Source organism: Cebidichthys violaceus, unplaced genomic scaffold, assembly GCF_023349555.1.
Source record: "Cebidichthys violaceus isolate CVI_PGR_0920_01 unplaced genomic scaffold, fCebVio1.0.p SCAF_16, whole genome shotgun sequence".
NCBI lineage: Eukaryota > Metazoa > Chordata > Actinopteri > Perciformes > Stichaeidae > Cebidichthys > Cebidichthys violaceus.
This window is the reverse complement of record NW_027176329.1, coordinates 5197078-5219014: the sequence shown is the minus strand read 5'-3', so window position 1 is coordinate 5219014 and position 21937 is coordinate 5197078. Positions and strand designations below refer to the sequence as shown.

Genomic DNA, 21937 nt, shown 5'->3' with positions numbered 1-21937 from the left:
GTTAAAAGTCTGCAGCATTACGAGCGGGAAGCTACTTCGCTCACACAGATCCATTAGCCTAAATATGTCTTCAAATGCTCACATTTTGTACTCATATGCTCCTGGGGTTTTAGTGCATTTTATTTCCTCAAATCACCCTTTTACCCAGCATGCACCATCCAGAATGAACATCCTCAGGGGTTCTAGTAAAGAATTAAAATGTCAGCCAGCTACTCCCTTCATCAAACTCCCTGTCTGTGTGCCAAAAGGCATGAAATTCTGTATCATACATTGCACAACGGTTCCATCCTGAGTTAAGGAAGTTACATTATTGTAGTAGAGCTTACTAAGTGTCTCCTAGCAGTAAAAGCATCAATGAGCCTTTTTCATGGGAGACAAGTTGACGGATGTAAATGATAAAACTATGGATGGCTGAAGTGCATTTAGCTGCTTTGGATTCTCTGGGACACTTGAATAGAACGAACTAGAGGACTGCATTGGGACACAACACAAAGGTTGTGGGAGCGAGCTGTTTTACCTCTGCTGCCGATGCGAGGGGGCAGTCGAAAAATAAACAGGTCCCAGGATTAAGTTGGCGCTAACCAAAACTATGGAGCTAACAAATGAAAATGTAAAAAAGATTAAAGAAGGCCACGAATCGCTCACCGGCTGCACATTCCCGCTCTGAGCTGGTGTCTGTATCAGCGGAATAAGAAAAAACAAAAAACAAGGAGAATAACAACGTGGTTCTAATTACAACCAAATGACCAAATAAAACTAGATCCACCACCTGTCCTGAATCTTTCCTGGCATCTCCAGGTATTCAGCCAACACATACAGTAATCCACCAATGAGCATGTGTTAAATCACTATTCCACCATGTTTAACCTAAAATGGACAGAAATAAAAAGCAGTTTAGCAGTGAGAGTGGTATTCTCCTCTCAAAAACCTCTTTGACACAACGCAGCGCTCTCTACAGTTACTCTGGTGTCTTCCTCATTTCCAAAGCTGTTCCGTCACAACTTCTCACAGAACTTCATCTGGATGTATTATCACTTTGTGGGTTTTGGTTTTGCCGTCTCCCATGCTGCAGTACCACTCTCTGCCTAAACTGTAACTGATTTTTACCAAAACACAAATATCACTATGTGATACTGACAGAACTGTTATTGACAGATTTACTGACATGTTACTGAATGTTTTTTGGCTGTAGAGCACACACACTGTAGGAGCGAGCGGTAATGGTCACAAACACCGTTACTGTGATTAGAAACACCTCTGTTCTTCCTCCTATGACAAGTCAAAATGTCTACTTTGATAAAGGCCCACTCCTGTAAAAAACTCTATTTAATTCACTATAGTCTGTATATTTAAATGGGAAATAAATACAGAATATGTATTACACCCCCAAAAAATATCCATAATTTATTCAACCAAAGCTAAAGCGATGCCACAAAGCAATTGTTTCAAAATATGGCTGCTTATTTTTTATTTTCTTCAGACAGAAAACAAAAAATCTGTGAGGCAAAAGGGAACAGCAAGACGTAGGAAATCCATAGTGTCCCAGTAGGAGATGGTGTTGAACAATCATGGATCAGCAGCTAAACCACTGATGGCTGCAGACGGATATTTTTAGACACAAAGACACACTGAGACAATTAATTACATACTATTTGGAGTAAGGATCAAAACAAAGTGAAGTCTACATGTGTTTTGTGGACCTGAAGAAGGCGTATGACCGGGTCCCCCGGGAGATACTGTGGGAGGTGCTGCGGGAGTATGGGGTGAGGGGGCCACTTCTGGGGGCCATCCAATCCCTGTATGCCCAAAGCGAGAGCTGTGTCCGGGTTCTCGGCAGTAAGTCGGACTTGTTTCCGGTGAGGCTTGGCTTCTGCCAGGGCTGCGATTTGTCACCAATCCTGTTTGTGGTATTCATGGACAGGATATCGAGGCGTAGTCGTGGGGAGGAGTGTTTACAGTTCGGTGGACTGAGGATTGCATCGCTGCTGTTTGCAGATGATGTGGTCCTGATGTTTTCATCGGGCTGTGACCTCCAGCACTCACTGGATCGGTTCGCAGCCAAGTGTGAAGCGGTTGGAATGAGGATCAGCACCTCTAAATCTGAGGCCATGGTTCTCAGCAGGAAACTGGTGGATTGCCAACTCCGGGTAGGGAATGAGTCCTTACCCCAAGTGAAGGAGTTCAAGTACCTCGGGGTCTTGTTCGCGAGTGAGGGAACAATGGAACCTGAGATTGGCCGGAGAATCGGAGCAGCTGGGGCGGTATTGCAGTCGCTCTACCGCACCATTGTGACGAAAAGAGACCTGAGCCGCAAGGCAAAGCTCTCTATCTACCGGGCGATCTTCATTCCTACCCTCACCTATGGTCATGTGGACTGGGTCATGACCGAAAGAATTAGATTGCGGGTACAAGCGGCCGAAATGGGTTTCCTCAGGAGGGTGGCTGGCATCTCCCCTAGAGATAGGGTGAGAAGTTCGGTCATCCGTGAGGGACTCGGAGTAGAGCCGCTGCTCCTTTGCGTGGAAAGGAGCCAGTTGAGGTGGTTCGGGCATCTGGTAAGGATGCCACCTGGGCGCCTCCCTAGGGGGGTGTTCCAGGCACGACCAGCTGGGAGGAGACCCCGAGGGAGGCCCAGGACCAGGTGGAGGGACTATATCTCCAAACTGGCCTGGGAGCGCCTCGGGATCCCCCAGTCAGAGCTGGCTGATGTGGCCCAGGAAAGGGAAGTTTGGGGTCCCCTGCTGGAGCTGTTGCCTCCGTGATCCGATCCCGGATAAGTGGTTGAAGATGAGATGAGATGAGAGAACAAAGTAAAGTCTGGGTTTCTCTTAAGTCTGAATTCATACATTGCCAGTAAACAATTTAATTATGCATTTTGAGATTTGAACTAGCCCGCTTAACCTCATGACGTTCATTTAAATTGGACTTTGAGTCAAAGCTCAGCTGACGTTTCTGTGAGGTCTTTTCATGGTGTACAGGTGTACTGATGCATTTTGACCTGACATTTGTTCATCAGGCAGATGTTCTCTATCATCCATTACCTACAACAAATGTGTGACGTATTGGGATTCATAGTGTGTGTAACCTTCGTGATGAGTGGGGGGGAGCAGACTTATTTTGGGAAAGCTCTGATGTGGATTAGTGTGTGCTGAGAGGTCTGGCACTGATTTGATGGCTGTTTTATGCTGTTTGACATCTGCTTTGTTTCCTGGAGGAAAAGCTAGCCGGGTGTTGACCTGTTGACAGCCAACCAACCAGATTTGTGCATCTGTTGTACATCCTCTTACCTCTATGCAGCTCTCTATGGGCATTGTTGTTTTGATTGAGACTGTGTTCACACATTTGTTTTTCAATGATTTAAGTGTAAGCATGAAGTTAACTTTGTACATGTGAGTGTGCATTTTTCTTATGAATGCATTACGTATGTACTGCAACGTATTATGTATCCATATCAAATTCATATCTGTTTTGTTTGTTTTTTAATTAATCCTTAATCTAAAGGCAATCATGTAGGGCTGGGCAACATAGCATTATATCGATATCGTGATATGAGACTAGAAATTGTCTTAGATTTCACAATATGGCTGATGTAATTGAACTGTTCTAGCTGTTCTGGGTTTTGCCTTTACCCACTTAGTCATTACATTCACATTACTGAAAATTATTTATCAAAAAATCTCCTTGTATGTTTTGCGAAAGAACTAACGGTCAACCCTACAATAACAATATCGAGGTACTCGGTCAAAAATATAACATTTGATTTCGCCCAGCTCTACAATCATGTACTGCAGAGCTTTTCTAAATATGCCTTAGATAGCTATAAACATTTCAGAATTACATCAGACTCATTTATAACAAAGTTTTAAGGTTTTATGATTGTCTAAATTATGTTTTACTCTGGAAAAAAGTGCCTTAACATGTGTACTGTCACTAAGTAGTAGTAGTACTTCTCCAGATAACACCAGCAGAACCGTTATGTACCCAGATCTAGAAAAAAAAGGACTATTTGTATGGTTTTCTCACAGCCAATCCCTGCAAGCGTTTACCGCAGCAGATACAACAGCCGGTACTGCCTGCACACGGTTCTCAACACGGCTAAGCTGGGGGGCGGCCGCTAGGAGCTAACTTTGCTAACAACGGCAACAGCGCTGACAGAGCTAACAGTGTTAACCAGAGTGGGTGGGTATGCTTCTGTGACGCCGTATGAGCAGCGCGGTGGAACAAGTCATTGGGACACACACACACACACACACACACACACACACACACACACACACACACACACACATACACACACACACACACACACTGCTTTCATTCACATGATGGGCTTTGAATAAGATAAGGAAAAGTAAAAATAAAATATATATGTAATAAAAATGTTGTACATTTAAAAGTTCAAAGCATTGGTGTGGTGCACTTTGAGAGCGGAATTAAGAGGCTAGATCACTGAAGAACTCTGTGCTCCTGTAAACAACTTGGTGCTCCTGTTTTAGCAGTGGAGGAATGGAACTAAGTACATTTAATACTGTACTTAAGGACAAAATTGAGGTACTTGTAGCCTACTTTACTTGAGTATTTCTATTGTATGTAACTTTATACTTTAAGTCCACTACATCTCAGAGGAAAATATTGTACTTTTGACTTAACTACCTTTATTTGACTATATTAGTTACTGGTAAGGCTACTTGGAAGATTCAGATTCTTAATACAAAATAGAAATCATCTGATAAACTATGATTTATTCAAAAGAAGCATATCGCCTAATTATTTAGTTTCTAAAGTATTAAAATGAGTCCTTTACCAGCTGCACAAATAGTCACAAACACATGAAGGCAACTTGAGCCGGTCGCTGCGCACCGCGGTGGAGGAAACACACCCGGAAATAGCTTTGCTTCATTATGAAACTATGGCAGAGAAATAGAATATGGCGGGCTGCCAGAGTCTAGGTAATTAATGGGAAACACTGCTGTACAGCTTGTTGGCTATGTGTGTGAACCTGCCATGTTTTTTTTTGTCCCCTAAATGTTGCCCACTGCTAAGCAACAGTGTTGAACCAGCAGTGTTTGCTTGTCCACCATGTGCCACCACTGAATCCATATTGGTATTTTTGTTGCACAGAGTGTATTTGTGTGAATTCGGTGCGGTACTGTATACAGTGTACAGTACGTGTGTACAATTTTTTCCTATGCATATGCCTGCTTTTTAGTGAGCAATACTTGTATTCCAAATGTTCAGTCGTACATATGTTGATTTTCTGCTTTGACTGCAAACGTGAGCATTTTTCCACGCTGTTGTTCTTCTGCGTGTGAATTTACGTGCACTGTGTGTTTCTGTTTGTAGAAGTGTGTGTCTGTCTGTGTCTGTGTGTGTGTGTGTGTGTGTGTGTGTGTGTGTGTGTGTGTGACGTGTGTGTGTCGTGTGTGAGTGTGTGACGCCTCGTGGCCATCTGTTACGAGGTGCAGGAGGTTTCCCGGGCGGTCAAGTCCAGCAGGTCATCAGATTACAGCTGTTTACTACACTGACGGATTAACCCACTGAACAATGATAATCCCTCTCAATCCCGCTCTCCCTCTCTCCCCCCGTCTTTTCAATCTCAGTCTCTCGTTCATCCTGACTCGTTCACTTAAACATCTTATGCATTTCTTTGGCATAAACTGCACTGGATAGATTCGACTGTGTTTTGAACATGAGGGGAGTCAAGTACAATGAGAGATGAATTAGTTTGAGCAGTCAGATAGTCTCTCTCATGTGTTTTTATTTCATAAATGCCGTGTTATTAATAGAATATTACTCTTGTCAGATCACTAATGTGTTCGAGTACCACAAAGACAAAGTGACAAAGCATGAAAAAAAAAGTTCATTCAGTGTCGAAATTTAACTAGATGACTCAGGGTCACCTGCTACTGTATAAACTGCTGATTGTTAATCCAATAATGCCAACTGCTGCAATGAAAAGCAGGTTAAAAAGAGTGGACTATAATTTCACTTTGAAAGATCAAATGAATTAAGACCTCAGTGATCACTGTCACACTGTTAACTAACACATCATGAGGTGCAGGCAAAGCACCACAAAATACAATTTAACTATTAAAAAAACATTTAAGCACAACCGTCTCCACTGACAGCCTGTCAGAGCAGACCGTCTATAGAATTATGATTGCAAATCAAAAAGGCCTCCAGCTGCCTCACTAGGTAACGTGACCTGGGTAGATGTGGAGGAGAGTGAAGTTGTAAATACAGAGCAAGAGGAGGCATCTCGACCAACCTAAGATTAGGAAGCACTCAGGTTACATGATTACCAGACAATGCACACTTAATATTTATATAAGATGAGTAAACCCTGCAGGAAAAGACAATTCTTTCTTTTGGAATACTCTAAATCTCTACTAATTTGTGTGATTTTTATAGTGCATTGACTGAAGTCAGACTGGTATTTATTTGCGCCTTCCATTTTGAAATAATGTTAGCTTTACCGTTTTGAGTCTTTTCTTTTTAACTAAAGTGTTGTCTCATGTGAGGCAGTTGTTTTGTTTGTTTGGAAGTTCCAAATAGAGGAAGAAAATAATCAAATGTGATGTTTTACAGAACAATTACTGTATTGTAAAGAAATACCGTTGTGATATAAAATGACATACATCAACTGAAGTGTCTTTTATTCTTCTCTGCCCTCGTGCTCATCTGTTCAGGATGATGACTACATGGTCAGCTACTTCAGTACGTTAACAGACTCTTCAGTGCAAGCAGGAGTGTGCTGCTCACCGGCTGCCAACGGCTAACATTAACTAGCTCTCATCCTGCTGATTTCAACATGGATTTGTTGTTCACATTGTAACATTATCAGTGAAAAACAGGGTGCACGAGTGTGTTTAACCACAGGTGTGTGGTACTAGTTTGCATGCGTGCAGATCGGGCAGGATATACGGGTCTTCTTTATACTGCTGGAAACCTGGCAGCAAGCCTGACAGACGCAATCTCTGCTTGTGTTGGAACTTGTCTTAGGTTTGAGGACTGTCAACCTCTTCATTATCACATACAGGCCCACAGGGGACGCATGTCACCTTCACACATAAATATTTGACCACTTGATGAAAAAAACATGAGCGGGGTGAAATGAACTCCACAGTAATTATCAAGGGCAATATATTCCCCCACCAATTTTCATTTCACAGGCACAGTATGACTTTCAAGGTCACTACTGAACCAAACCAGGGCAAGAATATTTTAGGATGCTACACCATCCTTTTGGGAGAGGCTGTCACATCATATCCTGGCATTTTCTTTCATGAGACTTCCACTTTTCGATGCATCGAAGCCCATAAAGCATTATGTACAAAATGTTGATGGTCCAACTGAGTAAAAATCTGGAATATTTTCCTGCATATATTACTTCTTTTGCTCAAAGACATACAGCCTGTTCTCCATCTAGGTACCTGCTGCAGGACTAGACAGTAAGGGCAACCATTTTAACAAATTGGCAACCAATTCTTGCCTTTGGGAATCAGCACAAAGGTCCAGACAACAGGCATTTGAAAGGGAGAGAAGGGATGAACAACCAGTGACTCACTGGGGATCTGCCTGACAACAGCTGCCCTTCTGTAGTTGTATATATCAGGAATGAACAGGTAACACTTAGTATATAACTCAAAATATAAGGTGACTAAAAATGGCAACCCTACTGTACTTTCAGTTGGGGCGACCAAAAGCTGATGCAAGTGTTGAACCCTTGGCTGTAAAACCTGAGGAGGTCTCAGCGGCATCCAGATGTTCAGTGCTGAGCAACAGGACAGATTGTGCATGCTGAACAGTTGTCGTCCTCTCCAGCTGCTGCTATCCTGTCTCCAGCCCGGCCTGCGGCGCAGAGCACCACAGGTCTGAGGAAGGCTAGATAAGCCACTTTTTAATCTGCTGAAATCACTGGTCAGATCTCAGACATCAAACAGGGATATTTTGAACTGTGCATCCCAGTTTGAGGAGGAATACATATAACAAGGGTTTCAAAATTGAGCATAATGGATGGCATCTGCACATATGATTATTCACCAACAAAGCAAATGTAAACCCTCACAGCAGCTCCACATTATAACCACACTATAAGACTTTGGTGAAATATCCAACAGCTGGCACTAAACCCTCTTTATAGTCATGTTTAGCATGTGGTATTTAGCCTATTTTTCAACTACGTTTAATAAAGTACCAGTGACCAAAGTGTCAACAACTTCAGCTCCGATTTTTTGAATGGAAGATCTTGCTAGTGTATGTTGCCTCCAGGGGAGTTTACTAGCTCTGGCGGCGCCACAGTGGATCATCGTAACCACACACAGACGCACTCACACACACACAAAGAAATGGATTATCACACAGATCAGTAGACTGACCGACCTAGAAAATACTGATGGACTGACAAGCACACACACACACACACACACACACACACACACACACACACACACACACACACACACACACACATCACAGACAGTTTAAGGGGGCTTCCATCATCATCTATCCCTCCCTTCACCGTCCCACTTTGTTTACATTCTCCTTCCTCCAGGCTGCCCATCTGTTTCTTTGCTCACTTCTACTCAGATCTACTCATCTGCACTAAAGTTTAATCAAGACGAGGCAGTCCAAGCCACATTCGTGATGATGATACTGTATTTAAACTCAGCGCATGTGTTTTCCAGTTATAAAAATCCTCAGTGAGATAAGCCATCAGGTTGATTTGTTTCTGATTTGATTCTGTAAAAATGTTTGATCAGTGGGAGCTCTGGGATTCTGTGCACCCCCCCACCACCTTTTAGCAGTGTGTCGCCTCCAGCAGTGTGTCTGAGAGGGTGACAGAAGATGGCAGTAGTTGACGGAATCAGATTGACAGTATGTCCTTCCAGTGGGTTGATAGATGGGGGATGTGAGGCTTCCTAGCAACATCCAATCCGATGGGCCTATCTAAATAACTGAAATCAACTGGGGGGAGGGAAAGGAGGGGGTGTATTGGAACCTTTTAATGATGTGCTTAAAGAGTAACTAAACCCCCAAACCACTTTCTTTAGAAAACCAATGTGCATGTGTATTTAGTAGTGTTGTTGATGGATTTAGGTCTTAGTCTTGCAATTCTGGGAAAAGTATTGTGTTGTATTGTCTGTTATAAATATGCATAGCTACTGCACTCTACTATTTGAAACCGGGCTATGACAATAAAAAAATGTATCAGCTGATCTGGATCACATGGAGGCAGCTTTTGTCACCCCCCCCCCTCTGATTTAAAACCAACAAGTCAGCAGACTGTGCAGAGAGAAGTAGCAGCAAAGACTAGTTGTTTCAACTAGCCTGTGAATCACTAATGCTAATCGCTAGCCATAATCAGTGTGCAAAATACGTTGGGGTCCGAGATCACTTGATTGACACTTCAAACCCCCTGAAAGCATTTAAACTGCAAAACATGTATTCACAAGTATAAATAGTGAGTGTGGGAGATGACACCAGCCAGCCAGAGCCTCAACAGATTGCACAAAGTGAGTCTTCAAGTCTGTTTGTCCCCCTTTGGACAAATTGTGACCCCCCAATTGCCACCGGGTATTTCGCACACTGACCATAATCCTAACAATGGTCAGCATACTGACAATTAGCATCAGCGCTAAGAAATTAGCATAAGCTAATTAAAAAGGGTAACTGGCATCATGAACAGTACGTTAAAAAGCAGCTAATTTTGGCTTCAAGTTAAAGTAATGTAGACGAAGCCCAGCAGATCATGTGGTGCTTTTTATGCTCTGTAGCTGTAGCATGAAATCAGCTAAACTTAGCAGCAAGCTAGCTAGCTGATTAGCTAGCCCCTAAATGAGGCAATTGAACAACTTAATGTTGCACACTGTTAAACACTCTTGCGACAGTGTAGGAAAGCACATTGCCATCAACAGATAATCAGTCATTACAACCAAATGGTGTAATGTGCTGAAGGTGTAATTTCACGTCTCCAGAGAAAAGAGGAAAAGGTTTGTGCTGTGATTGTAATTCCAAACTTGTTACACAAACTGAGCAAATGCGTGTATTAGCCCCACCTCTAACAGCTCTTCCCACATTGATCTTGAGGCCCTTTTTTAAATTTCCAGGGTAGACACAAGTGGTTACTTTTTAATGTGAAGGTGTGTTATGTAATACTGCTGCAATGCTCGCGCAGTGCAACTGTTCAGTGTGCTGTCACTCTCTCATCCTCCCTGTTATCAATACATGGTGGTGTTGCAGGAAGCGCGGAAAAACTACTAGTTTCCCTTGACACCTGTCACCCCGCAAACAGCAAGTGACGTGTGCATTCGAGGAAACGCACGATGCAGAACCAGTGGTTTGCAGTAGTATGGATCCACGCTATTTTACACACACACACACACACACACACACACACACACACACACACACACACACACACACACACACACACACACACACACAGATGGAAACTAGTAAAAGGACAGGGAGGTTGAGAGTCAGTATTGATGAAATATTGACATGCTGAAACAATTATGCAACAGATCCGATGACCAGGCGAACATACATGTAGTGTAACTACAATCACATACGTGATAACAAAACTATGCATTTAGATTACAATGCATGCGCCTGCTCTGTGCCTTCATGCATGAATTTAGATGCTATTTTATTGCATCCTCATGTAATGCACTTTGAATTGCCTTTGTAGCAAAGCTGCAGTGGAGCACTCAGGGCACCAGTTACATAAAGTCCAAGTGATTCTGTTTTGTTTTTTTAAACTATAATGTTATGCACAGACTGGAGCCACGAGCCGTTTTGTAAAGTCAGTGGGCAGTAGAAGTATGCAGAGGTTTACTGTTTTGTCTGAAAATCACAATGGGTCTGGCTGTTTTAATCCGCACCGTGAGTCACTTAATGTGATTTAATATTTGTTGCAATGGTTACACATGTAGGTCAAGTTACATCTCATCTAGGGGTGGACTCAAAGCTCAATTGTCACACCAAATTTTGTGTACTGTTAAACCCCTACTCTCAGCTGATTCTCAAGTGGGACACACACACACACACACACACACACACACACACACACACACACACACACACACACACACACACACACACACACACACACAACACCACGCCGTCATTATTAGAAACTGCACTGAAAAAAAGTGAAAGCAGAGTCATCCCATCACTGGTGCTTATTTATTTTTCCACAGGAATACTGCACAGGTGTGTGATTCTGAGCACTGATTTTAATACGCTACAGCATAGACAATTATTATCAGGACTGAAACACTGGAACTACAATGAAGAGATCCCTTAATATTGAGAACCACTGTATGAAGCATCAGCTTCAGCATGGATGAATCAGACACCATAAACGAGAGTGGTTTAGCCATTCGAGAGCCGCCTGCCTCACACACACAGCCACACCACACACAGTCCACAGTGATTGGCTCCCCTCCTGAAGCTTCCGCACCAAGTGCATCCTGGGATATCAGCAGATGCATGCATCCCTGTGTATCTCTTGTTCTCCTTCTATATCTCGCCATGTATCTTCTCAAGCTCCACCATCGCTGCTTCCTTCCTGTCATCACGATCTTTGTGGCATTCCTCCACTCCACCATGTTTCCCAGTATCCACCTGTCTCAAGGTGACTCATCACAAAAGGCATCACTTTCTGTTCCTCCCTCTCTCTTCACTTGCAAAATTCAGTGCCAATCCCTGGATATTTCCTCCGAACAGGGCCTCCCCGCGAGGCCTGCTGGGGCTGACCTTTGCTTCATCTCTGCCACCCATTCTCTCACCCACCCACTTCGATCGTTTTCCTCCTGCAGCGACAGCTCCTCTCAATTGATTGGCACGGATCAAATGGCACCAGTTGCCTTGTCAACTGATACTCCCTCTGGTTTCCCACCAACCGCCCCTTTCACCCCAATCTCCTCTCTCACTCCGCCCTTCCCGATGGCAAACCACAGCCTGAACATGGGAGTTTCCGCGAAACAACTGTCCTCCTCCTGTCTCTGACGCCGTGGTCAGAGTCGTGCGTGGTTCTCCCCCTCCGGCGCTCTAGTGGACAGCATCACAAAGCGTGACAGAGCGCACATTTCCACGCCTTGGCCCGAATGCGCACTCGTCCCATTCCCTCAAACCCGGAGCGGAGTAGAAACCACCGCCCATCACACTTCATTAGCAGGGACGGACCATGACACCATGAACACAGAAGAAACGGTGCTACAGTGCTTCTTTACATCAGGCTCCACGTACTAAAACACAACTTGACACAATAATGCAAATACTTTAAATCATAATACAGCATGCGGCGGGAGATTATGAAATTTCATAGAGCAATAAAAGCTTGTAGTACGTCACTGCTGACTATAAACACTGGATAATGTCTTATAATAACACTACGGGGAAGCAACAATGATTTTTCTGCTGGAATGACATCATGGAGACTAAATTTGGTGTCTGAAACAGGACACCCTTCGTGACCTGACAGATCGGTGCTTGTGTGAGGGCTGCAGGGGCTGAAAACGAGATGGTGTCTAACCCTGGTGGAGAGCACCTTCCTTTGGGACTCATCCGCCCAACATTTATAGGAGGATGCAACGGGTGAGGTTTTGACCAACGCTGAGGAACCATTTTGACGCACTTGTCTGTGCCCATTTGGTACCCAGACACAGGCTGCCTCCACATCCTCACCAAGCATCAGTGACAGCAACACAGCGCACCCTGGCATTATGTAATGTTTTTAATGAAAATGCACCAAATGGTTGGTAGAGAAAAAGAGGAAGAGGGGTTTCATTCCCAGGCCCCACCCACTTTCCAAAAAACAGTCCTATTACAAATTCACGACTTTCCATCGGCTCTCCTTTTGTTAGGAATAACTGATATTACACGTACGATTGATGATCAGGAGTCTCTGCCGTCAGACTTCGGAGGAATGACATGATATTCCGCAGTCGGGGCTGCGGTTTTCGCCATCAGCGGGTCAGACGTCCCTCGTTTTCACTCGCACATTATTCACCAAACTATTTCGATATCTGGCCGGACACGCCCGTGTCATTACGCAGTCTGTCTAATCGTGTTTTGGGAGCTGTGAATTCCCTAAATCCTCTACAGCGGGTCCAGTTCCTGTGTGTGCGTGTGTGTGTGTGTGTGTGTGTGTGTGTGTGTGAGGGGGGGCTCTCATTATTTTGGGTTTTTTTGGAACCAGTGAATGAAGCAGCACATCTATCCGCTACTGCTTATTATAACACTATTAATCCCTTTGTTTTTTAGTTAAAATGGCATGACATTGGTCAGCCTTCTGGGCCCGTTGTCAGATTTGGTTGAGCGCCAAAAATCGCCAGAAAGTGTCTCTCTTTCTCTCTCTCTCTCTCTCTCTCTCTCTCTCTCTCTCTGCCTGAATAAACATTACACACCACCGCTCCCCATCCACCGAGGGACATTATGGGATTTGGGGAATTGTTTGATTAATCGCCTTTAATGTGACGTTAAGCAGGGGCGGTAAAAAAAAAACAGCGACATATTTGTTATTTGGTTGAGAAGAGACGCCTGAGACTGAGGACCGTTAACGCGTATCCACCCTGGTTCTGTCGCACCGAATGGACTCTGGTTGTGGGGTAACTGACTCACGAATGTGGCGCACATTCCTAAGAAAAAAGACGGTCCTGTTCAGGCAACTAACATCCCCGTTATTATCCGATAATGTCAGCCGTCGTCGGAAATTTGTAAATTTGGCGTGATAAAGGACGTGTATGGCAGACACCCGACACGTTAATGTCATCATGACACAGAGCCGTTCACTCAAAACCCGCTGTGGCATAAAGTATTGGTCTGACAGCCACGTAGTGACAGTTAGAGCTTAACATATAATACATATCCCACCGTGTTCAGCGTCATTCTAACATCATGTCTGCACTTTAACCCTTTCCTCAACACTGTACTGCGAACTTTAACAGAAGAGACTTTTTTAGTTTTTTAACAACATATTAGCTAAAATCACAAGTTGACTCTTACCCCCATTTCGGCGCAGCCAGTCGGGTCTCCTCAGAAGATGAGTCGCTTTTAGGGTTGGTTCAACCAGAGCAGCTTTAAGGCGGGTAGACGGGAAACAGTCGTCTGATGAGAAGAATTAAAAATGTCTCCCTTCAGTTGACAGCTATTGCTCTACTGACACAAAACAATTAACTAGCTAACATAACACTCTCAAAACGAACGTTTTGAAGAGGAACGGGCATATAGTGACTTGACAAAGGCAAAATTTAGGCAAAGCTGCACCCCATTCGAATGAAAATCAAAAGAGTTTATCTCTCCGGCAGAAAATGTTAAAAATTCAAATGCAGCCGTTGGTGGCACTTCACCAGCCTTCTCTCCCGTAAGGCGCAAATGATGCTGGTGGAAAGTAGACCCGCACAGCAGGCTTCTTCTTCGGATACTGTCTCCCTCCGCGGCTGTGCCCAGGGCTGCCGCAGCACTCAGGGTTCCCTGGTTTTCACTCCGCGGATGAAACCAACGAGGCAGTTAACGTTACAAGTTCTAACGGTTCTAACCCGATCAGACTAGTGCTGCGTTCATTTGATAAACGTCCCAAATATATTGATCACGTGTATGCTCCTTAGATCAGTTTTTAGGCAATAAATACGTTTTGGAAACAAGTAAACCAAATACTTTTTTTTCTGGAATATTAATGCAAGACATGAATTACTGATTCATGTGAAAGGCCTTTGTTAAGTTGAATCACTGATCTGAAGGGCTAATAGTAAAATACACAAGCATTTACTTTCAATTGTATCTTAAGGCACAAACATGACTGGATTTGTTTAAAAAAAATGTTGTTGGGCCTCGACTGACCTCCCACCCATTATCCTCTCTGCAATGTGTTTCTAATAATACGCACAGCAGCGGATGCCAAACTTTTTTTCATATGGGCCAGACACAGAACAATATAAGTCAGGGCCAAACTAAAATAAATTCATAGGTTTAAAACATTTACACAGCACTAAAATCAATATATTCTATCAAAAATAACTACGCAACACTACTAAACAGTTAAACATTGGACATTTCAGGTGTTTCCACACATTGCAATAAGCATTTCTGTATCTGCTGCTATTCAATTTAATTCAAATTAATACTTAATACATTGCCTACCCACTTAAACAATGTTTTGTGTAAATATAATACGTAGATAAATGGCCTAAAAATTGGCAAGAAATTGTTTTCTTTTCGTGGCCTAAGCTTAAGGAGTACCACATTTGTGTTAGTTTGTGGCAATTTCATTAAACACAACTTTATTTAGGAATATTCACCATGTAAAGTAGTGGTGCAACGGATCATAAAACTCAAGGTTTGGATCGTATCGTGGATCAGAGTCAAGGATCGGATCACGAATCGGATCAGCAGAAGAAAAAATTTAGCAAATATAAAACTTTTAGAGATCCCTGATCACGTTTTTTTTCCAAATGTTAAAATTCTCTGGTTGTAAAAAGCTATTTTGTCTCTTTGCCTGCAGATGTGGCACATTCAATAGGAAATGTGTTATCAAATAAGAATTGTGGCGATCTTAACTCTTCAATCAGATGAAATTAGGCATATTGTTTAGCTGGCAGCAGCTGTTCCAACTGCAGCTTCTCTGTTGCACAGAAGAAGAAAAAAAACTAAAACCATGAACAAAGTGCACATCTGCATCGTCCATGGCATCAGGGGGAAAAGACTGGCGCTTCCAAACTATTCTCCGAAGGCAGGACACAGCCTGCGTTACTATGGCGGTATATGACGAACAGATGTGCTGCGGACGTGAACGGCAGTGCGGCATGCAAAACACAGGATTGAAGTCGTGCTGACAATTGGGAGTGGAAAAGAGAGAAGAGCGGCGCTGAGGAGGAGATTATAGAGAACGGCGAAAAATAATCAGGGAAAACGTGGAAAAGAAAAGGAGGAGTGAGCGGGAAGAAATGAAGCCTTCCTTCACTGGCATCACATTGGAATAAAGATGGCTAACACAGTTGCTAATATGGGCAATGTGATGTTTATCGTCGGTCGGAGCAAAGCCGAGGCTCCACATGCTTTATGTCTGTGTGCACCACCTGCTGTGGGAGATTAGACAATTACACTGCTGTTTTTAGAGTTTTCAAATAGAGCAGGAGGCTATGAATACTGTGCAGCTGCCATACACACACACACACACACACACACACACACACACACACACACACACACACACACACACACCCATCCCCGCCTGAGGTGATTCAACCGTGATCAGTGAGCAAATGAACGAAGGGGGAAAGCATACGATAGTGCTCAACACATGGGCGAATGAGACGGTGATCGAGTGTGTAAATGTCTGGTTGACATGTGTGCGTTGCTATGGACATGTTTGTATGTGAACATGTGCAGTTTTGGCTGTGTTAGCGTGCCCCGCTCCGCTTAGAGGCAGCCACCGTGTTCACATGGGATCGATACTCCCCTCCGTCATAATTGAAATCGTGGCCTGGTTTCTGCGCTGCTTTGTCATCCCACCAGCGTGCACCTCTCAATCAATTTTATTTTTTGTAGCAGATTCTGAATGTGAGCTGAGGAAAAATATATATATACATATATATTTTGAGTCAATACTTACACGTCCTGCTTCAAAAGTCATGCCCAATCCTCTGGCCTTCAAATACAAAATGTCACTCATACAGACATGTACCAACCAGGTAGAGACAAAATAGAATCAAAACAACAACAAAGACACATAAAACGACTACAAAGAGTCACAAAACGACCACAAAGAGACAAAAAAATAACCAGAGACACAAAATGACCACATAGAGACACAAAAACATCACAGAGAAACATAAAAAGACCACAGAGAGACACAAAACGACCACAAGGAGACAGATAAAGATGTATAACAACCACAAAGAGACACATAACCAGAGAAAGATGTGGAACGACTACAAAGAGACGCAAAACAAAAAAACAAAAAAAGAGGCAAAAGCATCACAAAGTCTGCTGTGTCTTGCTCCTTCTGTGTGTAGGAAAGATGGTGAGGCCTTTTGCATGTCAAGTGTAATGTAGCAGCTACGTGGACCATTTGTGTATTGCAGGGGTCACTAATAGGCGGACCGCAATCCGGATCCGGATCCAGATGCCGTTGTATCCGGACCCTGGATCTAAAACCGATAGACCATTGAGAATTATTACATTTTGACAGAGCGCCTATATTTTAACCGGCGCAGCTTTTCTAGCCTTTACGGCAAGAGTGTCACTCTAATCTGAAATTAGACAAATTGTCTCATGAATGTGATTTGAAGTTAGCTCATGCATGAGATTTTGAAGGGCTTTAATTTTGAAATGCTACATCACAATGTCCTGGTTCTCTCTGAGTGACACCTTGAGGTGGTCTATCAACCTGAGGTGAAATGATTTTGTAACTCTGCACTATGATTCATTACTGTATCTCTAAATCTTTCACACCTTCTCTGGGTCTTCTTCTCTCCTCTTCCTCAGTCGGGTGTTCTGGGCAGCTCCCAGCTGTGTGCAGCAGAGTTAAAGCAGGCTGCTGTTGGGTATAAAAGAGAACAGCTGAAATGCTCTGTACATCTTTTCATAAAAGGTTAAACAACAAAGAGTGTAATTTAAGGCAAGGGAGAAAATCAGAGTGGAAAGAACAGAGCAAAAACATTGCAGGGACCTGGTCACCATAGCAACGGATGTCAGGTAACCACGGCTCCCTAATCATATAGCTGACACAAAACAAAATTGGGGAAATTGTTAACAGGAAGGATGGGCGGAGGGAGGGAGATGAAAGCAGACCCAAAGGAAAAAGATGTAGAACATGGCGGATGCTCGTGCTGATTGAGGTTTAACTCTCTGCCACACAATGAATCGGACGGATGGATGTGAAAAGATGTTGTGATGGAGAAAATGCTCCGTCACTGTTCCTAGACAAATGTGTCACGTTTTGGGGGTAGATCAGAGACTCAAGCGCAGACACAGACACTGGAGACGAGGTGGAGTTGAAAACAAAGTCTTTTACTGGACATCAAAAAGGTAATAGACCAGAACCAAAAGCGACTCAAAAAGAGAGCGAGCAAAAACTGTAGAAAAGAGCAAAGTCACAAACCATAGGACCCAGTAGCAAACATGAGGACAAAAACGCCGGAACACGGCGCACACACAGGGAAGACACAATGCCGGAACATGAAGCACACTTGGGGAAGGACAAATACAATCTGACGACCAGAACAGGGAAAGCAGGGGAGTGTACAGGTGCTGGTCATAAAATTAGAATATCATCAAAAAGTTGATTTATTTCACTAATTCCATTCAAAAAGTGAAACTTGTCTATTATATTCATTCATTACACACAGACTGATATATTTCAAATGTTATATCTTTTAATTTTGATGATTATAACTGACAACTAAGGAAAATCCCAAATTCAGTATCTCAGAAAATTAGAATATTACTTAAGACCAATACAAAGAAAGGATTTTTAGAAATCTTGGCCAACTGAAAAGTATGAACATGAAAAGTATGAGCATGTACAGCACTCAATACTTAGTTGGGGCTCCTTTTGCCTGAATTACTGCAGCAATGCGGCGTGGCATGGCGTCGATCAGTCTGTGGCACTGCTCAGGTGTTATGAGAGCCCAGGTTGCTCTGATAGTGGCCTTCAGCTCTTCTGCATTGTTGGGTCTGGCATTTCGCATCATCCTCTTCACAATACCCCATAGATTTTCTATGGGGTTAAGGTCAGGCGAGTTTGCTGGCCAATTAAGAACAGGGATACCATGGTCCTTAAACCAGGTACTGGTTGCTTTGGCACTGTGTGCAGGTGCCAAGTCCTGTTGGAAAATGAAATCTGCATCTCCATAAAGTTGGTCAGCAGCAGGAAGCATGAAGTGCTCTAAAACTTCCTGGTATACGGCTGCGTTGACCTTGGACCTCAGAAAACACAGTGGACCAACACCAGCTGATGACATGGCAGCCCAAACCATCACTGACTGTGGAAACTTTACACTGGACCTCAAGCAACGTGGATTGTGTGTCTCTCCTCTCTTCCTCCAGACTCTGGGACCCTGATTTCCAAAGGAAATGCAAAATTTACTTTCATCAGAGAACATAACTTTGGACCACTCAGCAGCAGTCCAGTCCTTTTTGTCTTTAGCCCAGGCGAGACGCTTCTGACGCTGTCTGTTGTTAAAGAGTGGCTTGACACAAGGAATGCGACAGCTGAAACCCATGTCTTGCATACGTCTGTGCGTAGTGGTTCTTGAAGCACTGACTCCAGCTGCAGTCCACTCTTTCTGAATCTCCCCCACATTTTTGAATCGGTTTTGTTTCACAGTCCTCTCCAGGGTGCGGTTATCCCTATTGCTTGTACACTTTTTTCTACCACATCTTTTCCTTCCCTTCGCCTCTCTATTAATGTGCTTGGACACAGAGCTCTGTGAACAGCCAGCCTCTTTTGCAATGACCTTTTGTGTCTTGCCCTCCTTGTGCAAGGTGTCAATGGTTGTCTTTTGGACAACTGTCAAGTCAGCAGTCCTCCCCATGATTGTGTAGCCTACAGAACTAGACTGAGAGACCATTTAAAGGCCTTTGCAAGTGTTTTGAGTTAATTAGCTGATTAGAGTGTGGCACCAGATGTCTTCAATATTGAACCTTTTCACAATATTCTAATTTTCTGAGATACTGAATTTGGGATTTTCCTTAGTTGTCAGTTATAATCATCAAAATTAAAAGAAATAAGCATTTGAAATATATCAGTCTGTGTGTAATGAATGAATATAATAGACAAGTTTCACTTTTTGAATGGAATTAGTGAAATAAATCAACTTTTTGATGATATTCTAATTTTATGACCAGCACCTTGTCACTGTTCACAGTTCAAAGTTGCAGGTTACACGGTTTCCATTGTGGACACAATCGCATGTGTGGGGTTGTCAGAGGGAAAAGCCAGGGGCAGGTGATTGAACACAGGTGAAGTGAATGAGAACAATCAGGAGTCACACTTAGGAGACACACACACACACACACACACACACACACACACACACTTCACACACACACACACACACACCCACACCACACACACACACACACACACACACACACACACACACACACACACACACACACACACACACACACACAGACACATGAGGCAAAGCCTAATCATGACAAAATGTGAGCCACGTTTGATTTGTAATCCCAAGACGAATTTCTGAGGAGAGCTGAGCATCAAACGGATCGAAGCATCTCTAACAACATCAAAAGCGACGAGGACAGATGTCATCATCTAACGCCTCATCGACAGGAAATCAGCAATTTTCCACCTAAAATTAATTTATTGGCACTGCTTTCATTCTTATGTGTCATTTTGTGGGTATCAACAGTTAGTGAGGGAAACATTTGATCAAAAACCAAGATTTCCCTCATAAAAGCGGCGCAAAAATCATACTGGGAAAAATATATTGTATCAGAAGCAAAGTCATGATAGGAAACGCACGATCCAACTGAAATACAAGTGTTGCCAACTTGTTTCCAATGACAGTAGCTAGCAGTGCTATCTCCAACAGTTGCTCAGTGTAGCAAGAAAGTTGCCATATATAATGATTGGACGGGTTTATTACAGTCCTGCGACAGCCACAGATAACAGATTTTCTTCTTGATTTATGAGAATTTCAACATAAATATCAAAAATGTTTTTGAAGAAGACAACCAACCATAGTTTTAATATCATTCAGCCCGTCTCAAAATCTCTTGCCTCGCGGCCAGTTTCAATGCATTGTGGTGCAGTTGAGTATGTCGCATACTCAGAAATTCTTGCTTATGTAGTACACATCTGGGCATTTTTCACATACACAAAATCCACATACTACAGTGTGAACAATACATACTCAATTTTGTGTCATGAAGTATGAATACTACGTCAGTTTGCCATTTCAAAGACATCCTCTGGGAACAGCGAATATCTGTACAACATGTTATGGCAATCCATCCACTAGATGTTGAAATATTTCAGTTTGGACCAAAGTGGTGGCCCGAACCAACAATGTTATCCATTGATCCAGCTGTTTCACGTACAGCTTTACTGCATTCAGATCTGGGGGCTTCCCAGTACAACCACAGTCCTCTAAGCAGCTCTGCTGGAGCAGCTGTGGGGCTAAGTGCCTTTGCATCAGGGGGATCCTCGTGGCATTCACTGATGCACTGGAGGGTGCTACTGGCTCATTTCCCTTGCAGAGACTTGCCCAGTATGTCTGGGGATTCAGGTCAGGAGCTCAAAGACTCTGTAAATGCCACAGTGCGAATGTTCTACTCTTAGGTCTAATGGCGCTTGTGTTGGATCAGTGGCGTAAGGGAGTCACAAAGGGCTCCAGTGCACACGGTTATGACACGCTCTAGTGCACGCACCAGTTATGAAGGACACGCCATTGTATCGTCTCGTCACATGATCAAATACAGATTTGACGGAAGAAGACAATACTAACATACAGTTGTGGTCAAAAGTTTACATACACTTGTAAAGAACATAATGTCATGGCTCTCTTGAGTTTCCAGTTATTTCTACAACTCTGATTTTTCTCTGATAGAGTGATTGGAACAGATACTTCTTTGTCACAAAAAACATTCATGAAGTTTGGTTCTTTCATGACTTTATTATGGGTTAACAGAAAAAGTGACAAAATCTGCTGGGTCAAAAATATACATACAGCAACATGAATTAGCAATTTTGGTGACTTAGAAAGTTGTGTCAATGAAATGAGCTTCATAGCATGGCCTCTTAACTTCTTGTGAGTGATTATGAGTGACTACAGCTGGTGACTTCTCTGAGGCCATTTAAATAGGGCTCATTGGATACAAACGCCCACAAACGCTACAATGGGAAAGTCAAAGGAGCTCAGCATGGATCTGAAAAAGCGAATCATTGACTTGAACAAGT

The 21937-nt window shown here is 43.2% G+C and overlaps 1 protein-coding gene across 1 annotated transcript in view; it reads right to left on the bottom strand.

The window, feature by feature from the left end:
- atp1a3a (ATPase Na+/K+ transporting subunit alpha 3a) overlaps positions 1 to 14394 on the bottom strand; it is a 35670-nt gene extending 21276 nt beyond the window's left edge. The window contains exon 1 of the mRNA XM_068710848.1: positions 14014 to 14394. Coding sequence (XP_068566949.1) covers positions 14014 to 14019 — 6 coding nt within the window. The 5' untranslated portion in view covers positions 14020 to 14394. The remainder of the gene's footprint in view (positions 1 to 14013) is intronic.
- Between the last annotated feature and the right edge of the window lie 7543 nt (positions 14395 to 21937).